Raw genomic sequence first — 24,960 nt, 5'->3', positions numbered from 1 at the left:
AGGTAATGTTCACAAATATGTTATTTTTAGTTAATCCGTTCTGTTTATCCCAGAATGCTGCTCTGAGTTGAGTTGTAAAGGTATATTGTTTTTTTTATATATGTAAACATATATTTATTGTTAGGAATAGGGATTGCCTTCATTTATTGGTTATTTATATATTATGCAATGTGTTGTGCAAAGCTCTCTGCTCTGTTTTTAAAAAGATGCAACAAGATGCATCAAGCATATCACATTCATTGCTTTTCCTCATAATACTCATAAAACACATCAAACTGTCAGAAGTGCACTGAGCAGCAACAAGCAATGTATTACATTTTTCCCCTGAGCCTCAACTGATAGGAATAGATAGCGACAAAGGAGGGAAGGTGAAGAGCAGAGGTAAAGCTAGTCTGCTTACAGCATGTATCAGTATGCTGGAGCTCACTTCTGACAGAGCATGGCTGTATTTCAGATCAGTACTGCCAGCCTTGTCTAAGAATATAAATAAGGTTAATATGAATAAGGGGCACATCTGACAGCTTAGGTTTTGAATATGAAAAGTTTAAAGGAGTGTGTGTGTGTGTGTGTGTGTGTGTGCGCAGGTGGCAAAAGAAAGGATGATATGCCATGCCTTCGTGGGGAATCAGAATGGGAAGGAACGCATCATGACAGTGGATATCACATGTCAATTCATCGCACCAATCCTGAATATCTCCCCTCAGCAGCTCAACTTCTGTGTTGAAAAGGTTTGTGTTCTCAAGCTTGTGTATGTTACTCATAAAACACTCCTGCTAATTGTGTGCTCATAAAACACTTTCCTTTAACATTTTATAATGTGGATCTTTTTCATTATCATTGTTCATTGCTAAAATAGGGCCACAATTAGCACTAATCAGAACCCATTTGCATGCCATTTTTGTTCCCAGCTTCATGGTCTAAACATACTTGCATTTTGCCAATTACAAATTCCTCTTCACTGGACTGTTTGTACTTTGCTTAGTCTGTAGAGCAGATAATGGACATGAAAGTCAATAAATCAGTATTAAGGTCAATTCACTGCTAAAAATATCTTTAGAGCAGAACTGCAGTTTATTAAAACACAGATGGCAGGGGGGCGCTAGTGGGACCTCGCTGAAGATGGCTGCTTAATTCGGTAGCTCTGTGCTGGTTCCCTTTTCTTTTTTATTTATCTTTGGTTAATCCATTTTATGCTCAAAGTGTGTTGTACCAACATCGAACATTAATGTCGAAGAACGAAGAAACGGCCCTCCAGAAGCGTTAAGAAAAAACCAGCTGAGCCGGAGGAGGCCTCGTCAGACCCAATGGATGCCATGTTGGCCGAAATTTGCTCGCTGGGAACCAGTTTGGGCAATATTGATGGTAGACTAAGTACAATTGACAACCGTTTGGACAATCTTACAGGAAGCCCTTTCTAACTTATCCGGCAGGGTGGCGTCAAACGAGTCGTGTTTAACCGAGGCTGAAGTGAGAATCTCCGCCGCTGAGGAGAGTTTGCTAACACATGAGAGAAAAATCACATCTCAAAACAAAGAATTAGCATTACTCCGAGCTAAAGTAGACGACCTGGAGAACCGAGGCAGGCGCAAAAACTTGAGAGTCGTCGGCCTCCCTGAGAAGGCTGAGGGCTCGGAAAATATCGTGCAGTTTCTTACCAGGATGTTGCCGAAGTGGCTAGACCTTACAGCCGATCCACATTTTGAGATCGAAAGAGCTCATAGATCTCTCGGCTCTGCCTCGGGAGTAAACCGCGCTCCACGAAGTGTTCTGCTTCGCTTCTTACGTTACGCGGATAAGGAGATAATACTGCGCGAAAAAAACGCAACATCAGCCATCAAGGGTCGCAGCTGCGTTTCTTTCAGGATGTATCTGCTGAGGTGCTGAGGAAACATCGGGAGTTCGACGGTTAGGAGAACGCTGTCCGCCCGTGATATGTCATACATAGGCATAAGTTTTTTAAGCTGAAACTTGTTTCTCAGCACACTCGAGTATCTTATTGTATTGACTTTTAGTGACCCAAATATTTTGAAGTTATTTTATAAGTTATTTTGTTATCAGGACTTTATTTCTTTATCTTACTGACATCTTTGTTTTATAATACCTACAAGAAAATCGCTTTTGGTGAGGTCACGCACTATTAGTTAAATGCTCACGCCTGGGACGTTGAACTTTGTAGAAGGGAACTGGTCTTTAACGCCCGCGCGCCCCCTATGGGCACCACTCTGTATCAATATTATTATTATCCTATGCTCGGTACCAGTCAGGTACATTTCATTTCTATAGCTGTGCCTCGTCGTTTGGGGACGAGGCTGGAGGGCGGGGGGAGGGGGTTTTGGGTTCTGTATGTTTTGTTTTGTGTATTGAAATGCAAAAACTTCCTTGGTCGGTTCTACACATGTTTCAGATTTAATACAGTCTTAAGTGTTCAGTTTTTATTACTTTTGGTTTTTCTATGACTACACACAATACATTTGTCAGGTTTGTCACATTGGAATGTTGAAGGATTAGGACATGTGATTAAGAGGAGAAAGATACTAACCTATCTTAAAAAGCAGAAAACTACAATTTCCATGCTTCAAGAGACACATTTATCTGATTCAGAACATTTAAAACTAAAACAAGATTGGGTAGGACAGATATTTTTTCCATCCTGTAAAGCAAATACCAGGAAGAGGGGCACAATTATTTTAATTAGTAAACACTTCCCCTTTATTTTAGATCAACAGATTAACGACCCGGATGGAAGATATGTTTTAATTACAGGTACAGCGTATGGTCAACCTATTGTCATACTGAATGTTTATGCTCCGAATGAAGACTCACCTGAATTCATGTCTAAAACCATACTTTTGTTTAACTAGCACTGTAAGGGCTTGGGAGTTTGCGCCGGTGATTTTAACTGTGTTATGGACCAAAAAATGGATAAATCTACCTTACACTCAGCCACTAATCTTAGATCATCCCTGGTCCTTAGAGAACTTTGCAATGAGTCTGGCATTATCGATGTCTGGCGAGAATTTAACAGGGGGAGTAAAGAATACACTTTTTACTCTAATCCCCCATATTGGTACATTCTGATTCATAACCAATATGTTCACGCAGTGTCTGCCTGCCAAATTGGTCCAATCGTTCTGTCCGATCATGCTCCAGTCCAGCTGGATATGACGCTAAGCGATTTGGCATTTTGTGAATTGGTTCGGGATCGATTAAAAAACTATTGGACAGATAATGAGAACTTACCTGTATCATCTGCAACTATTTGGGACGCTGCAAAGGCTACAATTAGAGGGCATATTATATCTTATAATTCGGAACGCAGACAGGACAGAACCTTGAAAGAGAAGAAAAAAGATTGGAGTGTCTACACAGTACAGTCCCTAGTCAGACAAATTGGGCCCAACTATATCGAGTCAGAGCTGAACTTAATCTGAATCACACAAATCATATTAAAAAGCTTATATTCCTTTCTAAACAAAAATATTATGAATATGCAAATAAACCTAACAGATTACTGGCCCACCAAATAAACAAAACACAAAGTGAAAGAACAATAAAGTCAATGAAGTCCCTGGATGGCTCAATCACATACAATGCTACATCGATTAACGATTTATTTAGAGATTTCTACAAAACGCATTCTATGATTCTATAAAATGCATTTCTATAAATCGCAAGTCACGGCTAAACAATTTGATATTACCAAATTTTTAGACGGAATCCCTCTTATGACTATTTCTGAGGATGATAGAGTATTTTTGGATTCACCCCTGTCACCGGAAGAAATCTTCAGTGCAATCCAATCTATGCTCGCCAACAAATCTCCAGGCCCTCACGGTGTCATGGTGAGACACGGTGAGGCAAAGAGGCGAATGAGGATCCAAATGCAGTCTGAGATTTAATGACAGAAAACAAGAAACAAGCAACAGATAAGCAGGCAAAACAGAGCAGAACACTGAGCGGAACAGGGAACAGGAACAGAGACATAACCAAACAGCATACTACACCAACAACAACTCACAACAGGGAAATGAACAAACAGAGTAGATGTAGGGAACAAGAACCAATCACAAGACGGAGGCAATCACAGACTAAGACAAAACACCTGGGGAAGAGAATGAGGCCAGGGCGGCGCAGGAGGCCAGGGCGGAGCCGGCGGCGCAGGAGGCCAGGGCGGCGCCGACAGAGCAGGAGGCCAGGGCGGCGCCGGCAGAGCAGGAGGCCAGGGCGGAGCAGGAGGCCAGGGCGGCGCCGACAGAGCAGGAGGCCAGGGTGGAGCCAGCAGAGCAGGAGGCCAGGGCGGAGCCGGCAGAGCAGGTGACCAGGGTGGTGCTGGAGGTGGAGCCAGAGACCAGAGCAGGACTGGAGACTAGGGTGGTGCTGGAGGTGGAGCCAGAGACCAGAGCAGGACTGGAGACCAGGGTGGTGAGGGAGGCGGAGCCAGAGACCAGAGCAGGACCGAAGACCAGAGTGGTGCCGCAGGTCGAACCAGGGACCAAAGCGGAGTTGGCGGCCAGGGTGGTGCTGGATGCAGTCATAGACCAGGACAGGCCTGGGAGCCAGGGTGGTGCCATAACAGAGTTGACATAACGGAGACCAGAGCGGGACCGGAGACCAGAGCGGGACCGGAGACCAGGGCGGGACCGGAGACCAGGGCGGGACCGGAGACCAGGGCGGTGCCGCAGGCAGGACCGGAGACCAGGGTAGTGCTGGGGGTGCTCTGAGCCTGTAAGCAGATACAGGAGGTAGAAGGCCTGGCAAATCTAGTGAAACAAAACACAGGACAGATACCACAGGAACATTGGTAGGTTCAGGCCAGGCAGAGAGTTCAGGGAGTTTGGGTGTAACCATGTCGACTGCGTTCTCTGACTCAGTCATTTCGGTTGATCCGGCCGGTTCGGCTGGTTCCGTCGACCCGGTCGGTTCGGCTGGTTCCATCGACCTGGTCGGTTCCATCTGCCCGGTCGGTTCGGCTGGTTCCGTCGACCCGGTTGGCCGGTCGGTTCCGTCAACCCGGTCGGTCCGGCTGGTTCCGTCGACCCGGTCGGTTCGGCTGGTTCCGTCGACCCGGTCGGTTCGGCTGGTTTTGTCGACCCGCTCGGTCCGGCTGGTTCCGTTGTCCCAGCTGGTTCCAGCGACCCGGCTGGTTCTGGCGACCTGGTCGGCTCATCTGGTTCCAATGACCCGGTCGGTTCGGCTGGTGAGGCCGACGGCTTAGGGATGCCGGCCGCCCAAGCCGACCTCATCGGGGTATCCGCCAGTTTAGAGACCAGCCGGTTCGCACGGGCCTCAGCCGAGCTTGCCGGTATGGTAGCCATGAGAACTGGCTCGGTCACAGGTGTGCACGGGACTGGGCTGGACGGAGGCACTGTAGGGTATTCGGGCGTCCGTGGCTGGTTCCGCTCTGTAGCCCACGGACCCCGATGCTTGCTGCCCCCCCAAAAAAAAATGTACGGCCGGCTTCTGTCTCTGCACTGCTCAAGGTTAATGTGGACCCGCCCAGGAGCAACGCCAAGTTGACAAAGTCTGAGAATGACTATCTCTCAGCTAGACGGCATTAAATCTCGCAGGATGTCCTTTAGTCCGTACTTAAAAATGTCTTTCTCCCCAAAGTTGACCTGGTTGCACAGGTCCACGAATACCTCTGCATATTCCTCGACTGGGGAGTCCTCCTGACGTAGACAAAACAGGATTTCTGCTGGATCCATTTGGTGAGTCGTTCTGTCACGGTGAGATACGGTGAGGCAAAGAGGCGAATGAGGATCCAAATGCAGTCTGAGATTTAATGACAGAAAACAAGAAACAAGCAACAGATAAGCAGGCAAAACAGAGCAGAACACTGAGCGGAACAGGGAACAGGAGCAGAGACAGAGACATAATCAGACAACATACTACACCAACAACGACTCACAACAGGGAAATGAACAAACAGAGTAGATGTAGGGGACAAGAACCAATCACAAGATGGAGGCAATCACAGACTAAGACAAAACACCTGGGGAAGAGAATGAGTGCAGTTAATGTCCATGGTAACAAATAGGTGGGCGGGGTCAACAATTAACAGCAGGGAATGACAGCAGACAGAAACAAGGGAAAACACAGACAGACTCATTACACACGGATTCCGCTTTGAGTTTTACAAAAAGTTTTGGCCAGAACTCTCTCCTATCTTAATGCCCGCTCTCCAAGATTTACTAGACCATGGAGTGGCCCCCGAGTCATGGAAAACGGCATCAATTTGTTTAATTCCAAAAAAAGGAAAAGACCTTCAAGAATGTGCCTTTTACAGGCCAATAAGTCTCCTGAATACCGATTATAAAATACTTGCTAAGGTCCTTGCTCGCAGGCTCGAAACGGTATTGCCATATATCATTAAGCCGGACCAGACAAGATTCATAAAATCACGTTTTGGCACAGATAATATTCGCCGACTTGAACATCATAGATTCAATACAAGCACGTAAACTCCCAGCCCTTATTATCTCCCTGGATGCAGAAAAAGCCTTCGATAGAGTTGAATGGGAATTTCTTTTTGCCACTCTCAAGATATTTAATTTAGGTCCTAAATTCAATTTGATGAAATTGCTTTATACTAATCCACGAGCTACAGTCACTACGAATGGTTTGATCTCAAAACCCTTTGTCATAGAAAGAGGTACGAGGCAGGGGTGTCCTCTTTCACCCCTGCTTTTGGCCCTCGTAATCGAACCACTGGCTGAATCTATAAGGCAGTGCCAACACCTTTCTGGTATAACGGTGGGAGATGAGGAACATTGGATTTCTTTAAATGCAGATGACGTACTGTACTGCTGTATATTTCTGAACCAGAGAAGTCCATTCCAGCAATATTAAAGTGTATTTCAGAATATAGTAGCTTATCTGGATATAAAATTAATTTGTCAAAATCCATGGTGCTTTCTCTTAAAATTTCTGCTCCAAATGATCTGTTGGTTTTAAATATCTCGGCATATTCGTCACACCACTATTTACAGATTTATTTCGAACAAATTATGCCCTCTTCTGGATTCCATTAAAAAAGACCTTAACACCTGGCGGACAGTCCAGTCCCTATTTCTTTTCTGGGCAGGATTAACGTGATCAGAATGAATATTCTACCTAAGTTTCTATATTTATTTCAATCCCTACCTTGTCATTTACCAAATGTTTTCTTTAAAGACATCAATAAGTACTTTTCTAAATTCATCTGGAACCACAAAATGCCTCGAATTAGTTTTAACAAATTAATGAAACCAAAGGATAAGGGAGGAGTCGCCTTACCGAACTTTCGTCTGTACTACTGGTCAGCACAGGTTAAGCATATGGTTAGTTGGTACAATGAAAGGACCGACTAGATGGCTTAATCTGGAAGCAAGGGCTTGTGCTCCTCTCCCAATAAAACTTCTGCCTTTTATTGCAAATACCAAAAAGCTTAAATATGCCTCAACAAGTTTCACCATTTCAAACACCCTTCGGATATGGAGAGACGTTAAACTGTATCTTAAGATTCCAGCTGAACTCACACTTTTCTCATCTTTTGCTTTTAATTCTGATATCCCTATATCTCTGCAAAATATCGGCCTTTCAGTCTGGTCTAAGTTAGGGATCTCGCAATTATCTTGTCTCGCAATTATCTCTTACCTTCCAAGAAATATCACACCAATATAGTATACCACAGTCCCATTTCTTCAAATACCTTCAGCTGCGTCATTTCATAAAACCTCTGTCTGATAATGGTAAGCTGAGACGTGATCTTACTGACATAGAACAAGTTATAATAAAAACAATCTCTCTAAGGGGTTATAATAAATAAAATATATAATGCCTTGGTTGATTCGTGTATTTCCTCCTTGGAGAGCTTGAGAAAAGTGTGGGAAAAAGACCTAGGCCACGGAATTACCGATATGGACTGGTCCACCATATGTAACAATTTGTTCCCTAAATGTACATCTTTGGGGATTCACGAACTCAACTACAGATTTTTTAACAGAGTTTACACCTTCACGTCTAAGAAAGATTTACAAAGACTCCTCCAATCTCTGTTTTAATTGCAAGAAACACGAAGGAACATTCCTTCACTGCTTCTGGTATTGTGACAAAATCTTTTCTTTTTGGACTAAAGTACATCATTTTTTACAAATGTGCATTGAGTGGGCCAAAGCTGAGAAGAGGACATTCCTCCAACAGTCTCTTGAGGCTCGTTTGATCTCACTTTACTTTGACACTAAGCGGTACCGGGAGGCTTTGCAGTTGGGCTCCCAGTTACTCCAGGAGCTCAAGAAGATGGATGATAAAGCTTTACTTGTGGAAGTCCAGCTGCTTGAGAGTAAAACTTATCATGCACTCAGTAACTTGCCCAAGGCCAGAGCTTCCCTTACCTCTGCCAGAACCACAGCCAATGCCATCTATTGTCCACCCAAACTCCAGGCGACTTTGGACATGCAGTCAGGCATTATCCATACTGCTGAAGAGAAGGATTGGAAGACAGCCTATTCTTACTTCTTTGAGGCTTTTGAAGACTATCCATCGACAGCCCCAGGGTCATAACTGCGCAGAAATACATGCTTCTCTGCAAATTAATGCTAAACTGGTAAGTAAAGGAGCAGCTGGTAGAGACTCTCTTTGGAGCCTAAATTGCACTTGTTTTTGTCCTATTTTTGCTAATGTTTTTAATTATGTAAGATAAGATAATTTGTATCTGCTGTATAGTGGAATTGAGACTGTGTTTGACTTCCACACAAGGCAACTGTTTTTAAATTTGCGTACCTGTCAAAGAAATGTATATTGTTATTGTGGTCTTTTCCTCATGTACCTTCTGTTAAAATGTGGTTGTCTCAAATGTCCATATTACTTCCACTTGAGAAGCTCACTTATGACATACACCAAAGGTCTAATGACTTTTGGCAGACATGGATACCTCTCTGGTGCCACATTAAAAAACCTCTCTTGATCCTCTGTTACAGTGTACATTTTGTTATTTGCCTGAATGTGCTATCTTTTTCACCTGATCATCCACTTTTAATTGTTTTTTATTGTATACTTGAGACTGTATCGCTATGTTTATGTACATCTGAGTAACCGACCAATAATAAAAAAATGTAAAAAAAAAAATAAATAGATGGCTGATTGTGGACTGTCACTGTTGACTGTGCTATTGCTTTGGGCACAAAGTATAACATTTTGTTTTTGTTACCTGATGTCATATATATACATACAGTGTGTCTACTCCTCCTGTAGTGAAGAAGGGCTAAAGGATATTCAATTTAAGCTCAAGATGTACCGTCCTTATTATGAAGCTCACACACACACACACACACACACACACACACACACACACACACACACAGCCACATGTGCACAGCCTTTCACCCTTTCCCCATTGTGAGCTTCAGCTTTAGTGATTTCCATATATCTTCCAGATATTCTGACAACCGCTTTCAAGTCCCATTGCCAGGCAGCTTTTTTCAGAGCTTAAAATGCTAATTTGGTTTGAGAGAATTTTCATCTGGTACAGTCCCATCTGTCCACCTGTTGAAAGCTCATAGATTTACAGACAGTTCCAGCATAAGGGCCTGCAAGACTAAAGCCTATTAAGGAGAAGGAGAGGGGAAGAGAAGGCAGAGGTTTTGGGTTCTACAAATTGGCATCAATCTTAAAAAAACTAGTAGCAGTCTGCAAGATATTATTACTGTGGGTAGTCATCCATGGGATAATGTGGAATAACAAATTATTAGATTATCTGTACTTAGGGGAGATAAGGCTGAATTAGAGAATGAGATTTATTATTGTGAGGGTCAAAATGACAATGTTATACAACAGAGATTCTTATAAATATGGTCTCTGTAAACTACAAGTGATCTCATGTGATTCCTAGCTGTTAAAAAAATCGATTACAGATGAAATACAATAGCTGATATACTCTATCTCAATGTAAAGTAGTGTGTGTACAGCTTGTATAACAGTGTAAATTTGCTGTCCCCTCAAAATAACACCACCATTAATGTCCAAACCGCAACCCACAAAAGTGAGTACACCCCTAAGTGAAAATGTCCAAATTGGGCACATTTGGGTCCAAATTGGGTAATTTTCTCTCCCCGGTGTCATGTGACTCATTAGTGTTACAAGATCTCAGGTGTGAATGGGGAGCAGGTGTGTTGGTTAAATTTGGTGTTATTGCTCTCACTCTCTCATACTGGTCACTTCAAGTTCAACATGGCACCTCATGGCAAAGAACTCTCTGAGGATGTGAAAAAAAGAATTTCTGCTTTACATAAAGATGGCATTGGCTATAAGAAGATTGCCAAGACCCCGAAACTGAGCTGCAGCACGGTGGCCAAGACCATACAGCTGTTTAACAGTACAGGTTAAACTTTACACTGAACAGAACAGGCCTGCCGTGGTTGACCATAGAAGTCGTGTGCACATGGTCAGCATCATATCCAGAGGTTGTGTTTGGGTAATAGGCGTATGAATGCTGCCGGCATTGCTGCAGAGGTTGAAAGGGTGAGGGTTCAAAGCCTGCAAACAGTTTGCTGAAGACAAGCAGACTAAGGACATGGATTACCGGAACCATGTACTGTGGTCTGATGTGACCAAGATAAACTTATTTGGTTCAGATGGTGTCAAGAGTGTGTGAGGAGTGCAAAGACAAGTGTGTCTTGCCTACAGTCAAGCAAGGATGGTGGGAGTGTCATGGTCTGGGGCTGAATGAATGCTGCCAGCAATGAGGAGCTACAGTTCATTAAACGCACTATGAATGCCAACATGTACTGTGACATACTGAAGCAGAGCATGATCCCTCCTTTAGAGACTGGTCCACAGGTCAGTATTCCAACATGATAACGACCCCAAACACACCTCCAAGATGACCATTGGCTTGCTAAAAAGCTAAGGGTAAAGGTGATGGACTGGCCAAGCATGTCTTCCGACCTAAACCCTATTGAGCATCTGTAGTGCATCCTCAAATGGAAGGCGGAGGAGCATAAGGTCTCTAACATCCACTAGCTCTGTGATGTCATCATGGATGAGTGGAAGAGGACTCCAATGGCAACCTGTGACACTCTGGTGAACTCCATGCCCAAGAGGGTTAAGGCAGTGCTGGAAAATAATGGTGGCCACACAAGCGGTTTAGTCACTAATGGCTGTGTGTTGAGCTATTTTAAGGGCACATCAAATTTACACTGATATACAAGCTGTACACTCAATACATTGTAGCAAAGTGGCATTTGTTCAGTGTTGTCACATTAGAAGATATAATAAAATATTTACAAAAATGTGAGGGGTGTACTCACTTCTGTGAGATACTGTAAATTAAAAGAAATAAAGTGATAAAAAGCAATACAATAAAACAGACTTAAACATGTTGTTCTCCAAATTGAATGGAGGTATATATTTAAACTTCCATTTGCTTGTTAGTTTATGCCTGCTAGCTGCAGTTGTCAGTAATTTTAATAATGTGATTTTTGGACAATTTGTACATTTTTTTTAAAAGCTGGATCATATATAGAGAAGTTTATAAATTTTGTATAGATTCTGTTCTGTTAAAGACCTATATTTTATGTGTAGAATTTGTCAAATCTTGTTTGACAAAATATATATAAAGAAAGTAATATGCTATTGTAAAGTATGTTTATGCTTTCTTTTGATGTAATTTACTTGACAAGATGAATAGAAAAAACAGGACTACTTATATACTTTTGTGAGCTCTTAGATGGTGTTCATGCCCTCTACATTCCTATGTCTTGTTCCATATTTAATTTGTTTGTATATGTATCTTGTATTATATAATTATTTTCCAAAATCTTGAAACTGTTGGAAATATTGTCTCTTCTCAATATTTTGCGTGGTTGAGTTTTACACCGATTTTGTGTTTGTTGAGTTTGATGGGCTTGTTCTATGTCCTCCAGGTTCCAGGCATGCCCCTTGTGCCTCTGTATGAAAAGCTTTATCTGAAGAATGTCTCCATGTTGGCTCTCTCTCTGGAGCTTACCCTGGGTGAGCCATTTGGTCTCTGTGACTGTAGCAGTGACGACTCATTCACCTTCTCAAAGGTACACAAAGAGTTCTTTGGCAGGGATGGCAACGTTTAGGAAGGATGTGGTGGGATATTAGGAAGGATGTGGTGGGATATTATTAGAAATGCTTATTTTTGCATGCATTTGAACTGAGGACCCAAAAAAATAAATGAGGTGGTTATTACCATATTATTGTCAAGGCGTTTACTGTGTAAGTACCTTGCATTGGTATAGACCTTTTCAGTAGTCACTGTCACTATTAAAAATCATTATATTTACCAACAAACACGTGTACTGTTTGGTTGTGACTAAGCAAATTTTGAAGAATGTAATGTTTCCAAGGTCAAAACGTTCATGAAGACAATTTAAAAAAAAAAAAAAGCATATCAATACTCAGAACAATTATTTATGTCTTCTCACAGTCCATGGTCCATTTATCCTTGTCACAGGTACAAATGTTAGACTGTACAGACAAAAATAAATAATAATGTAAAATAAATATAATAATAATTTATTCACTCAGTGCCATTGCAGGGCAGGTGTCCACATCCTTTGGCCAAATAGTGTTTGTATTAATATGTGTGACTACATTCACTAACAGGCTTTGATCCATGGAAAGACTGTTGCTTCAACGGCTTCATGGGAATTGAAACATATAAACTTCTAATGCCAGGCTGACTGCTTAAACTGAGGATCATTGATAAATACATGAAAAAAAATCTATGCATATGTTGTACTGTGTTAAAACTTTCTCAAATAAAAAATTAATGAACAATTTGATGCGAATCAAATACAATTGAATAACAAGTTACATAAAGTGGTCATGGTAGTGCAGCATGTAATGTTGCTGCCTCACAGACGCAGTCTCACAGTTTCAGTGTCCACAGATCCTGAGTTCAGGAGTGTAGTTTCATTTTCTGCTTTTGTCAGTGGGGGTTCTCTTTTATTTGTAGACCACTAAATTTCTCTTAGGTGTAAATGTGCATGTAGCATCCCATTCAGAATGTGGCTCTGATCCCAGGCTCACATGAGGACAAAGCTGATAAAACAGTAAACTAGTTATGTGACATATACACTGTTTTCCATGTTTCCTCCTTATTCGTGCACTTGTAATTATTTTTTAATGAGATATTTTTAGATTTTGTGAAAGTGTGAGATAAGACCCAGAAGTGTGTGTCTTAAGCTAACTGTAAGACAGTTGTCCACACTTTTGATCTGACAGTAAAATTTCTGAAATGTTCTAAGGGCATCTTAATTTTAAATCTTAAACCAGCAATTTGATAGCTGAAATTAAGTCATTTTTATTTAACATTGTGCATAAACTTATCTTATTGATTTCACTGAAAGGCAAATATGTGCATGTACATTGTATGTATATGACTACAAACAAATATGGGCAATTACACTATATATGACTATTAATATTTTCTCCCTTGTTTCTTCTGTGTTGGTGTATGTAGAGTCTGGTGATGGGTATTGGCACTGAAGCAGAGCTCTGGGTGCGTTTCAACCCTCTTTACCAGCTAGATTTAGTGAGCCGTGTGGCTGAGGAAGTGCTGGAGGTGAGCTACAGTGGGCACCCTCAGCGGGACACCGTGGTTCTGCGAGGAGAGGTACATTTTCCCAACCTGCACTTTTCAAGTCATGTGTTGGACTTTGGCTGCATCCTCAACTGCACAGAGGTCCAGAAGCAGCTTACCATGACTAACTCCAGCTCACTCCCTGTTATCTACCACTGGGCTTTTATGCTGGATCAAAAGCATTACCCCATCAGGTAAAGACATTTTTCATGATTATATAAGAATTATGCTGCAAAAATAGCTAACATAACTCATAATGAAGAAAAACCCTCTAATTAGCACTAAGCAAAAATTCTTATAATATTGAATTATTTATTCAATTGTCCAGAACAAGCTAACCCAAGAAGCTTATTATTGCTCAAAATATTGAAATCTAATAGATCTCACACTATGAAAGACAGTATTATGCAAATCAGTCAATTTATTATTTTTATTTTAGGTTTTTGATCAGTGTTAGCTACATTAGCATTTGTTTGACCTTATGTTTATATGTGTCCTTCTGATTATATCTAACCTTTTGGCATCAAGCAGCAAAGAACGTAGCTACTGATTCATCCATAAAATATAGTTTTATAAGGTAATTCCTTATTTTATAGCTTGCTTTACGGGTTTCTTGTGATTTGTCCTTTATATATGGTCTTTAAGGGACAGATATGGCACATTTGGTGATGTGTACAGCACTATGGGGTGTATAAGCATATACATAAAATTTACTCATTGCAGAAACTTGCAGGGTCACACTATCACAACCATGCAGGTAGAACAATCAACATTCAGAAATTTAGTCATACATGTTTCTTCTCTTAACCAAGGACAAGTGGACACAGCCAATTCACTGGATCTCCAATTTCTCTAATACCTTCCAAAAGTCTAGTATTATTGCTGTAAGTTAGTTTATTTTCTAAACAGTATTTCTTATATATCATTCTTATTATTATATCCTAGCCAATGACGGTCCTCAGTTTAGCGCATCCTGTCCATTTTACCACAGCACATAAAATCTGTCTCTTCACACATTTCTCATTATTCAAAGAGAACCACATTCTTGATGACCTTTGCCCTTCCCAGTGCAGTGCTCAGCATTTCCTTGACCTTTGATCCTCTATGAGGAAATGTTCATCATTTTTGATAAAAGCTACTGTAGTATCAAATCCAGTCAGACATCGTAAGTCATTAGTAAAGACTGAATAAACTGCCCAGGATAAATAAGCTTTTGATGACTTTATCTAAAAATTAAGCTATCTGCAGCTTTCCCTTTGCTGATGTTCTCATGTACCTGAGTTAATATTACGATTTTCCTCTGGCAGAACACTTTGTAATCACCTTGGACAGCTTGGTCATTGTTGGATAGAAAAGGTGGTAGAGATTGTGATTAAAAATATGTGGAAATGACCTACAGAGCTCTGTAGTGACTTTACTCCTACACGCACTCATACTGTTGTGGGCATCCACTAAGTGCTGTGTTAAATATCAGTTGTCAATAGGGGGCCAGGTCCAAGCTGCATGGACTACAGTTTTTATAGTTTTTAAATTGTACTTCAGCAGCTGCCATGTCCCATGTCAAGCAAATCAATAGAATGCTCCATGGGAGTAGATTGCTGGCAAGTGTAAATTAATCACTCTTCCACCTCAGCCACCTATCAGCAAAACCATCTAATAAAGGCCGACCTTTCCTATCAATACTGGCAAGTGTTCAGCATTGTCTTACCTGCTAATTAAAAGCCTTCTGCTAATTAAAGCAGCTGTAAAGGTAGCACCATTACAGCATTCCACTGAGGTGTGGGTCTCTGCCTGACATGCAGACAGCCCTTGCTGATAAATGTGGATTTTTTCAGATTTATGTAACTCACATTCAATATCATATTCAACATTCAATATCTATAGCTGATAAGAGTTACTTACACTGTCCTGGAAGTACGGGGGGAGTGGAATATCAACTGGGACTTAAAAAGTACTTGTATGTTTCTCACACAAAAAAGAGTTTAAATCATGTGACAAGAATATGCGAGTCCACCATGGTACACACTAGGAGTTCTGCCTAATTGAATACAGCATTTGTTGTGGATACAGAGGACTCCTTGGGATTAGACTAAGCTGAAACCAATAAAAGCACATAAACAAATGCAGCAGGAAAAGAGATTGTTTAAAAATGTATTTGTTGAAATGCAAAAAGAAAAAGTCTCATGGTTGCTTGCCTCTTTAAAAAGAATAAAAACAACAGTAAAAAAGGAAACCATTTATTTATTTTAAACAACTTCCCCTTCAGCATGAGGCGTGTCCATGAGTTTCATTCCATATACAACACTGCCCCCTGTTGCTTTCTCACAAATGAACCTAGCACTGTTCCTTTCCCAGTCACAGTTACAGTACACTATATCTCCTGTTTTTGTAATAACATTAGTACGCATAGTACCCTGGTGCATAGCAGCACAATACAGTGAACAATATGGTAGTTTTTAAATGAGTACATTAAAAAGATCAATTATTTGTGTTGCCTTATCCAATGAAATAAAGTGTGCACAGTGCCTAGGAGCATTTTCATGATTTTCATGACAATTGGATTTTACCTCGGTTAAATTTCACAATATGCCAGTGGTAGACAAACCTCCTGGTATGACAAATCTGAGGTCTAGATAAACTGAGCTTTTTGTTGTTCTTCTCCAACACTGGGACTCCACACACCTCCTGTGGCTCTTTGACAGCACACTGACCCAGTCAGTGAGGGATGGATCCTTCTTAACTGTGTCTGTCACTTATGGGTCACCAGACCAAATGAATTCTCTCGTGAATTATCTGCATTGTTGTCAGAATTAGCTTTTAGGGATGGAAATGTGCAGAGTAGACAGCATGGCACATTCCACCTATATCAAGAGGTCGAACTGTGACCCTTGTCAAATTCAATTTAATAATAGTTTATTTGTATAGTGTTATAAGTCATTAAAATGCTTCTTGTTTCAAATGTGATGTTTTTAGGCAGAGTAGAATCACTAACATTACACAAGGAGAAGAGAGGAAAAATAAGAAGATAAAACGAGATTATGGTACCAATGAGCAAAGAAGAGCAAAGGAGCAAATGACAAATACATGCAGCTCTATTCTACCGGGACAGATCAGTAAAGCATCTACAGCACAGAAAACAACAGGGTTAGAACCGGACATCAGCACAGCCATTATAACAGGCAGAGAGACATCAAGTATAAGTGTGGAAAAGGTAAATATTATTAATTTGTTAATTAGTCAATTGTTATTTCTTTTTATTTCTCAGAATTTGTTGCATTTCTTTACAATGTGTGTGTTAGTTGTTTGTTCCAGTTCTTGCACAGTTGCAGTCTATTTTTTAGCCAAATATTATAGTGCTTGCACTGGTATGAATGAAGAGGCACAACATGGGGTGTGCATTTTATATTTGCCGGTAGACTATTATTTTTAACCAAATTTTAGTCCAAAATTGAGCTTACATTACGATCTTAAGGTTTAAACTTTGTTTTCATTAAAGAATTTGTTTCCATTACCTACAGCCTGAATTTTTTAAATAAAACATTTTTTTGATGATTATGTTCCATACAAGTCCCTTTGCGTTGTTACTAAAAAAAAAAAAACAATAATGTATTAGAACGAGCAAGAAATAAATAAATAAATTTATCTGATAAATCGTACTGGATCTATCACACCTTTTGTAAATATGTTTATTTGAACCAATTAAATCTTTAATTACTGTATGTAGCACTTTCCAAGGATACTGCAAATATACTTTATGCCACACCCACAAGTTCCACTGGCATATGATATAATATAATATATATATATATATATATATATATATGTATATATATATATTTTTTTATATATATATATATTTTTTTTTTTTTTTTTTTTTTTTTTTTTAACTGTATTTACTAAAACTGTGATCGGAGGCACGGTGGCTTAGTGGTTAGCACATTCGTCTCACACCTCCAGAGTTGGGGGGTCGATTCCCGCCTCCGCCTTGTATGTGGAGTTTGCATGTTCTCCCCGTGCCTCGGGGGTTTCCTACGGGTACTCCGGTTTCCTCCCCTGGTCCAAAGACATGCATGGTAGGGTGATTGGCATCTCTGGAAAATTGTCCGTAGTGTGTGAGTGAATGAGGGTTTGTGTGCCCTGCGATGGGTTGGCACTCCGTCCAGGGTGTATCCTGCCTTGATGCCCGATGACGCCTGAGCACAGGCTCCCCGTGACCCGAGAAGTTCGGATAAGCGGTAGAAAATGAATGAATGGATGAATGAATGAATAAAACTGTGATCAAGTAAAAATGTTTCATGTCTGTCATTCTCTCTTCTTTCTGTTCCTTGCTTTCTCTCAGATATTTGACATTATGCCAGTTTATGGAGTTCTGCAGCCTGGTGAGATGCAACAGGTGACATTCTCATTCGTTGGCCATGCTGACATCAGTGCTCAAGTCCTGGCTGTGTGCGTGGTGGAGGAAGGCCCTACATATGAGATTTCCCTCAAAGGGGAAGCTTCACTGATCACCTACACCTTGGATACAACTGAGATCGACTTTGGTCCTCAGGTAGATATCTTTTATAGTATACAAGCATAGATGTGTTTTGTAATGATGTAAGTGGTAAACGAGTCAAAATGCTTAAATTCTTTTTTTTTAAGTTATTTGACCATGTGGCTGAAGCAGAGATCATTTTGAGAAACACAGGAAAGGTGGGTATTGACTTCAGTTTTCTGCTGGAGGATCAGCATGTGTCCCCAAAAGACACCTTACCTGGACAACCCCTTGTTATTCCCAGCATGGTAAGATGCTGCATTCTATCACTTCTACAATATATATTAACTTTACTTTACTAGAAGAATTACATCATTATTAAAGTGCTTTTTTTCCTGGCATACTGTTTAAGAGCCGTGCTATATTCTTTGTTATATTATTGTCTCATAGCATTTTGTACTATAAATAATTTTTATATTATATGATGTCTAATATATAGTTCCTGCTTGTGTGCTTTGGCATATCTTGTCTTAAGGGCCACATAAGGGCATATGAGGACATGAAAGCTTCTGTGTACTTTCTTCCTGGAATCCCAGAGGTTTTTAAGAAGGTGTTCCAACTACAGGTTGCCTTCTTTGAGCCAGAAAGCATTACAATTATGGGAGAGGGCATCTTTCCTAGAGTGTGCCTGGACCTACCTCGAGACCTAAGTAAGAGCTTATTATTCAATAATGCACATAAATTTTCATTTAAAGGTACCATATCCTATAATATTTTGTATTTTATAATATCTAGTACGTTTTTTTCCTGGAGTTAACTTAGGACATTTCTGTAGCTTTGAATGTAATGAAGGTTATGATGGTGTATAGCCATTATTTATTTTACATGATCAGTTTTTCAACCTATTTTTAATTTGCATAATTTAACAGTCTGTGTTTGTTACTGTATGGTTAAGGAATTCTGCAGATTTATTTATTTATTTATTTATTTATTTATTTTTTACTTTTGAAAAATTTAAATATTACACTGATTAATCACTACCTATAAAATTAGAAAACTGTTTAGACAGTTAGCATAATGGGCTGTACCTTGTCAGGCAAGTTGCCTCATAATATATAAAAAAAAAATTGACGTGACATACGGCTAAGTACGGTGACCCATACTCAGAATTCGTTCTTTGCATTTGACCCATCCAAAGTGCACACACAGCAGTGAACACACACGCACCGTGAACACACACACCCGGAGCAGTTGTGGGGGATTCGGTGCCTTGCTCAAGGGCACCTCAGTCATGGCCGGCCCGAGACTCAAACCCACAACCTTAGGATTACGAGTCAGACTCTCTAACCATTAGGCCACGACTTGCCCCGTTAGGCCACGACTTGCCCCGTTAGGCCACGACTTGCCCCGTTAGGCCACGACTTGCCCCGTTAGGCCACGACTTGCCCCGTTAGGCCACGACTTGCCCCGTTAGGCCACGACTTGCTCCGTTAGGCCACGACTTGCCCCGTTAGGCCACGACTTGCCCCGTTAGGCCACGACTTGCCCCATTAGGCCACGACTTGCCCCATTAGGCCACGACTTAATCGGTGTACTTACTGAATAGTCATGAATAGCTAAAATATTCATATTGTGAATGGTTGCAGGTCAGCTTTCCAATATAGTGGAAATTGCCCAAACCTGCAGCAGTAATTGTTTGACGTAATCTGTCGAACATACTTGCAAGTTATACTTACAGAAACCAGTGACCCAGAGAGATGTCAATGAATGTTTTTACATTTCATTTTAATTGCTTTAAATTTTTTTATTTTCATTTCAAACTGGTAGGGAAAGTGATGTGGTCTCTGCACATGAATGGGAAGAGTTTCTGGATATATGAAGTGAAGAACAGAATTTATATGTTAAACACAATTGACTACAACAGTAGAAAAATCATTATTTTTTCAAATCTAAGTTTAGTAAGAAGTTTTGACTTTTAGAAAATTAAACAAATAACTGTTATTATTAAACAAATAACAAATGAACTGTACTTACTAAATTGACTATCACCCATTCTGCAAAGATTCTGTATACAACCTTTAACTTTACAATTCTGTAACAAAGTGTAATTATGAGCAGTTGACCTACAGTCCAGAACGTCTGTAGACCATCATTGTGGCCCTGGAGGGCAAAGTCTTAACTGCACCTGCATTCATCTTAATGTTAAAATGGTTACTTTCTCTTCTAACAGATTCGAGATTTTAAATTAACATAAAAAAGTGGAAAAGAAGGTACAGTTTTTCCTTTAGCACAGCGAGTAGTGATCCTAGGCTTGGGTTTTTGTCTGGGTGGTATTTTTTCTGTGTTTGTGTGGTTTTCTACATTTTCTACAAATGCATAAGTGCATGGGTGCTTTGGGATTGGTACCACATTCTAGGTCATATTCCTGCTTCATGCCCAGATTCCCCATAATATTTGAATCCACAGCAGTCTGGTAACGATAGGCTTTACAGCATAAAAGGTTTACAGAATACATGTGCAGGCTAGCATTCCTTGGTGACAATAGCAGTTTACATAGTCTTTCAGTAGTATGATTTGGAGGGAATGATGACTTGGTCAGTCTGGTGGAATTGGGGATGCTACTGGCAGGATATGGGTAGAATTTGGTCCCCCTGCAACTCCGAATTTCAAAGTGGTCTGCGAACAAATTTCCTAAAATGACATTCTTTGCTTTTTTGCAGTAGATGCCAAATGCCTATAGAAATTAATCAGTCAAGTTTATAAAGTCCTTATTTTGTGTCTTTTTTATAGATGAAGAACAATATAGCTCAGTGCTGAAGCAGGCAAAGGAAACAGTTGAAAGTGAATCTCAAAGAGAAGACATGCTAAGGAGACCTGGTACAGGGTTTGGTGAGACGTATGAAGTGGACTATATTCCTACAGTAAGTCCACATTCGAACACTGGAGACAAAGCTCACTTTCTAGTTTGTTTCATGGATTACCAATTATACCTGTATGATCCTGCAGATTTGAGTCTTACTGATTTTCTGAACCTACCGATAAGAAGGGTATTTATTGTTTAATGTGGTCAGAAATCTCTGCATTATTTTGTATTTATTTATTAATTATTCAGTCATCATATGGCAACCTTACCTGCCCTAGTTAGCAATTGTGAGATCCTTTCCAACATCTATAAACAAAAAAACAAAAAAAGTAGGCAGATGACAACAAAAACACACTATAGATTTCAGTATGTAGTTATTTTTCATCATAAAGCAAACCAGCATTCAGAAACCAGGTGGGGAAAAATGCTGAACCTCCCTAGAAATAATTTAATAAATTTCTGAATGGGTTTATTTGTCTCTGAGGTCATGGTTGATGTCCTTTCTTCTTGAGTCCTACAGAACACCAGATTTTTCTAATCTTGTGTTGGCATTAGTAACACCTGGCTACTCTTAATGATTGTGCAAGGATGGATGTACTTATTTTTTCCCATCTGGTTTCTGAATGTTGAACTACATACTGATATCTCTCTTTATTGTCACCCAAGATAATTTGTTTTGTTTACAAGACCACACAATTGTTATTTAAGCCATGAAAAATAAAATGACAGTTAAAAAAAAGATGTACTTTCTTTTCCCCATGACTGCAAATGTTTGTGTGCACATGTGCAGTATGATGCGCTGCTGCAGATGGAGGTTGAGAGGCTCCTAGTCACGGAAAACTCTATAGCCACTGAGAAATCCCAAAGAGACTCTGTACAAAGTGAAAAGCCTGGATCTATTTCTAGCATGTGGCGCAAAAAGCTCAGCAGGTAACATCACATAATATAATAATTAAAGATATTATCTTTCATTAAAGAGAAACATATTTTCATAATATACCATTCTGACAGGTTTATTTTGCCTGAGTACATTCTGGACTTTGGTCATGTGATTCGCGGCACTGTGTCTACTCATATTGTAAAAGTGACAAACAGTGGGCCTCTTCCAGTGTCCTTCAGAGCTGAACAACGTTCTCTGGCAGGCACAGGTTGGTTTCTGCAAATTATTGCTTTTGATTATATACGCTCAAAAACTAAACTTTTTCTGTTTTATAGAACAACGTATAAAACAGTAGGTTATTCTGTTCTCAGGATTTAGTACAGAGTTGGACAGGGTGAAGAATCTGCCCTACTGTGAGACAGAGACATTTGAGGTGAAGTTTGATCCACAAGGTGCAAATCTAGAGCTTGGTGAGATGAGCACTGTATTGTCTATACAGGTAGGTTGCCGTAGTGTTTAAGGGCATTGATCTATAGGGGTGAACAAATTTACTTGTAATGACCTCACTGCCATACACAAAATCAATCACATTATGAATATTAATACCATGATACCATGAAAAAAAACATAAAATATAGGAACATCATCAGGAAAGCATATATTTACTGTCCAGTGTCACCCAAATAAGGACAGGTTCCCATGTGAGCCTGGTTCCTTTGAAGGTTTGTTTCATATATCATCTCAGTGAAAATTTTCCTTGCCACCATTGGCTAATACTTGCTCATTAAGGGTAGATGTTAAAATTAGTAAACTAATTTTAGACTAAAATTTTAAACTAAAATTAGTAACTAATTAGTAAACAAATTTTAAACTTCAAAATTTGTTTTTCTGTTTCTATGCTTCTGTAAAGCTTCTGTAAAGATGTAAAGCAATTTGAATTGTTAAAAGTGCTATACAAATTAACTGAATTTAGTAGTTAGCCTCATAAACTTATATTTGGGTTTATGGCAAACTTTGACTTCCTTCAAACATTAACCTCTCTGCCTCATCAGTTTTAATTACATTTATTACTCAACAGGAGTCTTGGGCCTTGTGCTCTTTACACCATTATTATGTTTTTGTGACTAATGGAAAGAAGAAATCCTTCATTCTTATGGTACAACGAAATGATCGACCAGTCTCCTATTAGTTTTTCTGATGTATTTCTTGTAGGAGAGGCAGAGGTGCATGATAAGTTATGAGTTATTAAAAACTTATTATTTACAGCATGTAATTATAGTGTCTGTGATTATAGGTTTGCAGTGGAACATCTTGAATGGTTTAATGCAGAAGTACCATAGTTATGATGATGATGATGATGATGATGATGATGATGATGATTACTTTACTCATTACAAGCAAAAAAAAAAAAACCTGACAAAAGGAAGCACCCATCCAAAATTAGGGCCACTTGCAATTGCCAACATAGCCTACTGAACAAGCCAGGTTGTTTGTTTGTTTATAGAAGTGATGAGCACATAATTGTTATTTAAGCCCTGATATTTTCGTAATCTTGCTTGAAGACCAGATAATGGGTTGGGAACTGTTTTCTGTCACAAACAATATTAATGCAAATGAACATGTTACATATCATTGTATTTTCATTTGACTATAGCTTTAGTTTCTGCATTACAAGAAATCTTAGCATTCTTATAATTATTATAAGAATAAATTGTTCCTCCTTTAATGCCCTGTTTTTTTGTAATGCATAGGTATTGGGGGGTCCTACATTTCCAGTCCGTCTATCTGCAGTGGTCACATTACCCTCCTTGACCACCTCTACTAACATGTTACAGTTTGATTCTGTTCAATGTGGCATGTGCAAAGTGGCTATAATTCAGTTGCACAACCCTGAGCCAGTGCCCTGCAAGTGGAGCATCAAAGAGGAGGAGCAGCCAAAGAGAAAGGTAAAGGTATTTGGTCAAAATGCCTATGCCTCATATAGTGTGTACACTTTTTCAATTATGTCACTCTGCTGTATGTCACTGCATACATCACTGACCACAAAAACACATGCACCAACCTTGTATTGTTTATTATTATGATCAAAAATCTTTAGGGAGGATTGTACAATTAAGATTATGCTATACTGGAAAGATAAGCATATCAAAAAGCAAACAAAGATGGGAAACATAACAGATATAAATCTGAGAAAACAGTGTTTTAATGCTGTTCAGATAAAGTGATGAGAACTGCTGTCATTTAATATCTAACAAACTACAACAATATGATTTGTTATTCTGTTTCTTTGTGTCAAGACTGAGAAGCACATCCCACGTCACCTGAGACACGAGGCTCGTTTAGAAAAGCTGACTTCTCCACTTATCTTTGAGATGTTGCCATCCAGTGGTATGCTGTATCCTGGTGATTGGATTAACATCCAGGCCAAGTTCAGTCCAGCTGAAGGGGTAAGAATTACTAGCTGTTTGTGTTTTATCCAGTAGCCAGATGTTTTCTTCTTCCATTGATATGGATATAAATTAGAGAAAAGGATTAGTGAACCTAAATTTTACATCCTATATGAAAAACAAACATGATTATGGAGAGTGCTTACATCCATGGCTCCTTTTAAGACATAATGGCATCTTAAAGGCTGTTAATGCTTAAAATAGTGATGAGTTCTCACACATTCATACCCATTTATGTCACAAGGAGCATACACAAGCATGACACCTAAACTTGCACCTGCACTCAAACATTCAAGTAAACTGTGGACTAGATTTTAGCTAAGGTTTTAGAGCATACTGTGACAGAAAAGCCACGTACCTAAAAGCCAGTCCCCTGAAATATATGGGCAGCTAGTTTTGCTTTGAGATAGAAAAATTCAGAACAAGAAAATTAAGTTGTGATAACGATAAAACCAAAAAGAAAAAACATAATAATGCATGGCCTCTTAGGACATATGTACAATTTATATATATTTATTTGAGATAATTTTTGCTACATACATTTTTGTATAAAAAAAATAAGATGTAAAGTTATAAGTTTTTTTTTATAGAGAATTGGTAAAAAGAACTTGAGCAGGTGGAAAATTTCAGTAATTGTATTTAATGTAATGTTTACTTTGCAATAATTTTTGCTCATATTTTTGATGGTTGTCAATAATTCTGGAGGTG

At 39.6% G+C, this 24,960-nt stretch overlaps 1 protein-coding gene across 7 annotated transcripts in view; it reads left to right on the top strand.

Moving 5' to 3' along the window:
- The window catches only part of LOC113652377 (hydrocephalus-inducing protein homolog), a 78,732-nt gene that overhangs the window by 19,442 nt on the left and 34,330 nt on the right, over positions 1 to 24,960 (top strand). For all 7 annotated transcript variants that reach the window (XM_047822493.1, XM_047822494.1, XM_047822491.1 and 4 more), the window contains exons 21-33: positions 585 to 728; positions 11,901 to 12,044; positions 13,469 to 13,782; positions 16,562 to 16,799; positions 17,928 to 18,137; positions 18,230 to 18,370; positions 18,598 to 18,772; positions 20,853 to 20,983; positions 21,716 to 21,855; positions 21,937 to 22,073; positions 22,177 to 22,304; positions 23,557 to 23,751; positions 24,103 to 24,252. In XM_047822493.1, coding sequence (XP_047678449.1) covers positions 585 to 728; positions 11,901 to 12,044; positions 13,469 to 13,782; positions 16,562 to 16,799; positions 17,928 to 18,137; positions 18,230 to 18,370; positions 18,598 to 18,772; positions 20,853 to 20,983; positions 21,716 to 21,855; positions 21,937 to 22,073; positions 22,177 to 22,304; positions 23,557 to 23,751; positions 24,103 to 24,252 — 2,247 coding nt within the window. The remainder of the gene's footprint in view (positions 1 to 584; positions 729 to 11,900; positions 12,045 to 13,468; positions 13,783 to 16,561; positions 16,800 to 17,927; positions 18,138 to 18,229; positions 18,371 to 18,597; positions 18,773 to 20,852; positions 20,984 to 21,715; positions 21,856 to 21,936; positions 22,074 to 22,176; positions 22,305 to 23,556; positions 23,752 to 24,102; positions 24,253 to 24,960) is intronic.

This window comes from Tachysurus fulvidraco, chromosome 13, assembly GCF_022655615.1.
Source record: "Tachysurus fulvidraco isolate hzauxx_2018 chromosome 13, HZAU_PFXX_2.0, whole genome shotgun sequence".
NCBI classification, from domain to species: domain Eukaryota; kingdom Metazoa; phylum Chordata; class Actinopteri; order Siluriformes; family Bagridae; genus Tachysurus; species Tachysurus fulvidraco.
This window is presented reverse-complemented; position numbering and strand designations above follow the sequence as displayed.